Genomic DNA, 5,000 nt, shown 5'->3' with positions numbered 1-5,000 from the left:
CCTGACCCTAACCCCTGCCCCTAACCCCCGACCCTGACCCCAACCCTGACCCCAACCCCCGACCCCTAACCCTAACCCTGACCCTAACCTTAACCCTGACCCTAACCCCAACCCGACCCTAACCCCTGCCCCTAACCCTGACCCAAAACCTGACCCTAACCCCAACCCCCGACCCCTAACCCCTGCCCCTAACCCTGACCCTAACCCTGACCCTAACCCTAACCCCCGACCCTAAACCCCGGCCCCTAACTCTGACCCTAATCCTAATAGTAGGTGAATTTCTTTGTTAAACCGATATCTTCAAAATCCTTGATATTATTCATAATGCATCATTTCAATGACAATATAATTATAACATAATTACATTATTATGTAGTTATAACATAATTACATTATTATGTAGTTATAACATAATTACATCGACAGACCACAAACATCTAGTTTAGTCTTTAGTCTTATTCCCTCGTTGTGCTGCAGGCTGAGAGCTCACAAGAAACCTGCTTGACTGCTGAAGCAGGAAACCAATCGGGGGGGGGAGAGGGGGGGAGAGAGGGGGGGCATGAGGGGGGGAGAGAGGGGGGGAGAGCAAGAGAGAGAGAGAGAGAGGGGGAGAGAGAGAGAGGGGGAGAGAGAGCGACAAAGGGAGCGAGCGAGGGAGCGAGGGGGAGCGAGGGAGCGAGGAGGGCTGCCCTCCCTCCCCCCTCCCCCCCCCCCCCCCCCTCCCTCCAGCGTCAGTGTTGCTGGCTGAGCTGAGTTCTCCTTTCGGTGGCAGCGAGCGTCTGTGCTGCTCACTCGTGCGCATCAGCAGCGACTGACTAAAGGAGCCGGACAGAAACGGCAGCGAGTTCGAGTACGAACCTTTGATGTTTTTCCTTGATGTTGGGGGCAACTTTCTTCTTTCCAGGAACGCAGACTGAACCTAGGCGGCACTGTTGGCTGGTTCCTGATGGCAGCAGGATCAGAGAGCCCGCCCCCCCTGGGTGCTGCAGACCTCAGCCTGGTGGACCAAGCCCTCAATAAACTGGACCAGCTCCACCGGCTGAGCGTGGACCCCCAGCTGGGCCTGAGGAACAGCCCCCCGTACCTGCCAGAGCTGGTGTCTGAGACAGCAGTGTTGCTTGAGCAGGTATGGGAGCCGTACAGGGCCCTGCGCTGGCAGGCGGCCCCGGGCCCCGGGCTGATGGAGCCACGTTCCTGAGGATCACATCAGGAACCTGCTGGATAAGAGCAGCAGGGGCCGTGCTGCTGTTCAGACAAGGGCGGGAGAGGATATTTGATGAGACGTCCAGCTACCGGTGAGCACTGATCAGAAAGGTCTTTGCCTTCTAGTTCTAGTTCTAGTTCTAGTTCTAGTTCTAGTTCTAGTTCTAGTTCTAGTTCTCGTTCTCGTTCTCGTTCTCGTTCTAGTTCTCGTTCTAGTTCTAGTTCTAGTTGTTCTACGATAGAATGGGTTTGTGTTTTAGATTAAACAGACAATCGGTGAAAACTGTCTTCAATCTTTCCAGAAATGTCGTCTTCGCTTGAACGGTCAGGGTTAAAGTCAGGGTTAGAGGGTCAGGGTCAGGGTTAGAGGGTTAGAGGGTTAGAGGGTCAGGGTAGAGGGTTAGAGGGTCAGGGTTAGAGGGTTAGAGGGTCAGGGTTAGAGGGTCAGGGTCAGGGTTAGAGGGTTAGAGGGTTAGAGGGTTAGAGGGTCAGGGTCAGGGTTAGAGGGTTAGAGGGTTAGAGGGTCAGGGTCAGGGTTAGAGGGTTAGAGGGTTAGAGGGTTAGAGGGTCAGGGTTAGAGGGTTAGAGGGTCAGGGTTAGAGGGTCAGGGTCAGGGTTAGAGGGTCAGGGTTAGAGGGTCAGGGTCAGGGTTAGAGGGTCAGGGTTAGAGGGTCAGGGTCAGGGTTAGAGGTCAGGGTCAGGGTTAGAGGGTCAGGGTCAGGTTAGAGGGTCAGGGTTAGAGGGTCAGGGTCAGGGTTAGAGGGTCAGGGTTAGAGGGTTAGAGGGTCAGGGTTAGAGGGTTAGAGGGTCAGGGTCAGGGTTAGAGGGTCAGGGGAGAGGAGAGGAGGCAGCCATGACCCAGCAGGGTTCCAGCATCCTGGTGATCAGGTGATCATGGTTCTGGACCCCGGCAGCCTCGGCCTCTAGCAGCAGAACTAAGATGTTAACCTGATAATTAGATAATTACTTCTATATTATTCTATATAATTATTATACTATATATAATTAGTATGTAACCTTATACTTAGACGACCCTCTGAGTATGATCGTTATGTCCAGGATAAGAACTGGAACTAGAGTTCCAGGACCACAGCTCACACACAGGCTGCTCTGACCTTCAGCTCCACACTGGTTGAGTAACAGGGTTGTTTTCACTGTTTCCACACTTTTATTCAGTCGCTTTTGTCCAAAGTTCCTTTTGTTGTCGGTTCCTCGATCACAGGGTTTAAAATTCATTTAAAATAAAAGGTTTAGTCATAATTACAGATCATTTCAGACAGACGACAGTGGAAAAGAGACGTTTGTGTCTGCAGAAGAGCGACACAAATGTTGTGGTATTTGTGCTGCAGAAGCATCCTGTCTGCGCCTCGTTGTGTCACTACGGAAACGCTCACTAGTGTGTCTGCGACACATCGAAGAAAAGAGGTCAGACAGGTTCTCTATTGTCTATTGTCTTTGCTTTGATGTTATGTGATTTGATAAAGGAGGATAATTGGTCTCATTCCTGTGAGAAAGCAACAACGGAACTTTAGAGCGTTTTGCAACTGATTTGGTCGATTAAGAGAAGAGGAGTTAGAACCAACCCTGGAAGTTCCATCTCCCTTCATCCGCCCAAACCGGAAGCGTGGTCGCTCTTGCTTAAAGCTCAGAGTGGACAGGGGGCGGGGGTATGGGGGGGTATGGGGGCTATGGGGGGGGTATGGGGGTATGGGGGGGTATGGGGGTATGGGGGCTATGGGGGGTATGGGGGTATGGGGGGTATGGAGACCCTGCATCACATCTCGTGCGTATTGGGACTATTTTAAGCCTCACACCTTTCTACGCAGGCAGCAGCGAGGTCCCACGACTGCTCTGTGTGAAACCTCCACACGGGTCCAAAGGCTCCGCTCAGAACTGTGTCGTGTTGTCGTGCCAACGATGCTGTGACGGTTGTGCCTCAACACCAGTGCGAGTTTATGATCGAGCTCCAAGGCAGAAAATATGTTTCTCAGCTCTGAATGTGAAAATGTGCTTTCATCTTCAGGGGGAACCTGACCAAACTGTCCTTGCTGTTCAGCCACATCCTGTGGGAGCTGAGGGCCATGTTCCCGGGGGGCTCTTTTGAGGGGGACACCTACAGGGTGAAGAAGGCCGAGGCCGGCAGGTTTTGGAGGCAGAGCTTTGGCAACAGGTGTGTGCAAGCTTTGATCTCTGCATCCCTGTCCTGGCTCCTACGGCTACAGCTGTGCTTCGACAGGTGCATCGTGCCCTGGACCCGATTCAAGGAGAAGCTGCAGAACGTGCACGCCTTCGAGGACGGGATGGAGTCCATGGCTCTCAAGTCCACTATCGATCTTACCTGCAACGACCACATTTCCGTGTTTGAATTTGACATCTTCACTAGACTGTTTCAGGTAAGGCAGAAATGGTTTCAATCCAAACCAGAACAATTGCTAAATCCTGACGATTAATCCTGGAAGAAACAAAAATCCAGGCTGTACAACTGGGAGGGAGGGAGAGAGAAAGTGGGTAAAAACCAGGCTTGTTTCAAGCCTGATGCTAAGCTAAGCTGATTTTTCTCAACTCAATAATTAGATTTCCAACATAATTACAATTTAATAGTGGCGTGGGGTGAAATTGTTCTTGTTTTAGCCCTGGAGGTCACTTCTGAAGAACTGGAACCACCTTGCGGTCATTCATCCGGGGTACATGGCCTTCCTCACCTATGACCAGGTTGTTGCACGTCTGGAGCACCACCTGCACAGACCTGGAAGGTGAGAAGGAACAAAGACATAAAGGATTTACTACGTTCAAACACAGAGAAGACCGTTGCAGCCGTCAGTTGCTTCTGACTGGTAACTGTCCCGGCTGTAGAAGAAGATCCAAGCAGCTCAAGCTAATCGCAGCTCAAGCTAATCGCAGCTCAAGCTAATCGCACCTCAAGCTAATCGCACCTCAAGCTAATCGCACCTCAAGCTAATGCTGCATAAAACGTTTTTTTGCTTTTCTCAGCATTTTTTATTACTAATGATTTTTCAGGTTTCTGCTTCATATTCAAAATTAATTTTGTTATCAAGAATTACAAAAAAAATGAGTTACATGGTGAATCATTATCAAACCACACCTGTGTGTGTGTGTGCGTGCGCGTGTGTGTTATATTGAGAACTGAACAAATCTCATTTTACTCTTTTTTTCTCAGCTATATCTTTCGACTGAGTTGCACGAGAATGGGCGAGTGGGCAGTCGGTCATGTGACCACCAAGGGAAACATTGTGCAGACCATCCCCCAGAACACCCCTCTGTACCTCGCCCTCATTCAAGGCTTCAAGGAAGGATGGTTAGTGAACGCAGCAACGAAGCCAAGCCGTGCACGTGCTACAGGCCGTGCGTGTCTGTGACATTAACAACGGTGCTTTGCTGCCTGCAGCTACCTTTATCCAGACGGTCGCGATGTGAACCCTGACCTTTCCAGCTTGTGTGAACCAGCCCAGACGTGCAAAGTCAGCGTCACAGAGGTGAGGAGATGCGTTTCATGTTGCATGAATAGTGCTGCCAGCTCCAGGAACTAGACAGAGCCAGCTCCAGGAACTAGACAGAGCCAGCTCCAGGAACTAGACAGAGCCAGCTCTGAAAGTTTAAAACAAAGGTTTCTGTCTGCTTCCACCACACAGGAGCAGTATGAGCTGTACTGCGACATCGGCAGCACCTTCCAGATGTGTAAGATTTGCACCGACAGGGATAAAGACACCCGTATCCAACCCTGCGGCCACCTGCTGTGCCGGACGTGCCTGACGGGATGGCAGGTACGAACAGGAAGC

At 51.0% G+C, this 5,000-nt stretch overlaps 1 protein-coding gene across 1 annotated transcript; it reads left to right on the top strand.

Annotated features, from left to right (window-relative positions):
- Positions 1 to 750: 750 nt before the first annotated feature.
- Positions 751 to 4,994, top strand: cblc (Cbl proto-oncogene C, E3 ubiquitin protein ligase; the record flags this gene model as incomplete). The annotated part of the gene is made up of 7 exons (XM_057024822.1): positions 751 to 1,295; positions 3,227 to 3,373; positions 3,440 to 3,596; positions 3,835 to 3,956; positions 4,382 to 4,519; positions 4,610 to 4,697; positions 4,854 to 4,994. Coding segments are annotated over exons 1-7 (960 nt in total), but the record flags the coding sequence as incomplete, so codon positions are not given.
- Between the last annotated feature and the right edge of the window lie 6 nt (positions 4,995 to 5,000).

This window comes from Takifugu flavidus, unplaced genomic scaffold (assembly GCF_003711565.1).
Source record: "Takifugu flavidus isolate HTHZ2018 unplaced genomic scaffold, ASM371156v2 ctg774, whole genome shotgun sequence".
NCBI lineage: Eukaryota > Metazoa > Chordata > Actinopteri > Tetraodontiformes > Tetraodontidae > Takifugu > Takifugu flavidus.
Note: the sequence above shows the minus strand (reverse complement) of the source record. Positions and strands in the feature narration are given on the sequence as shown.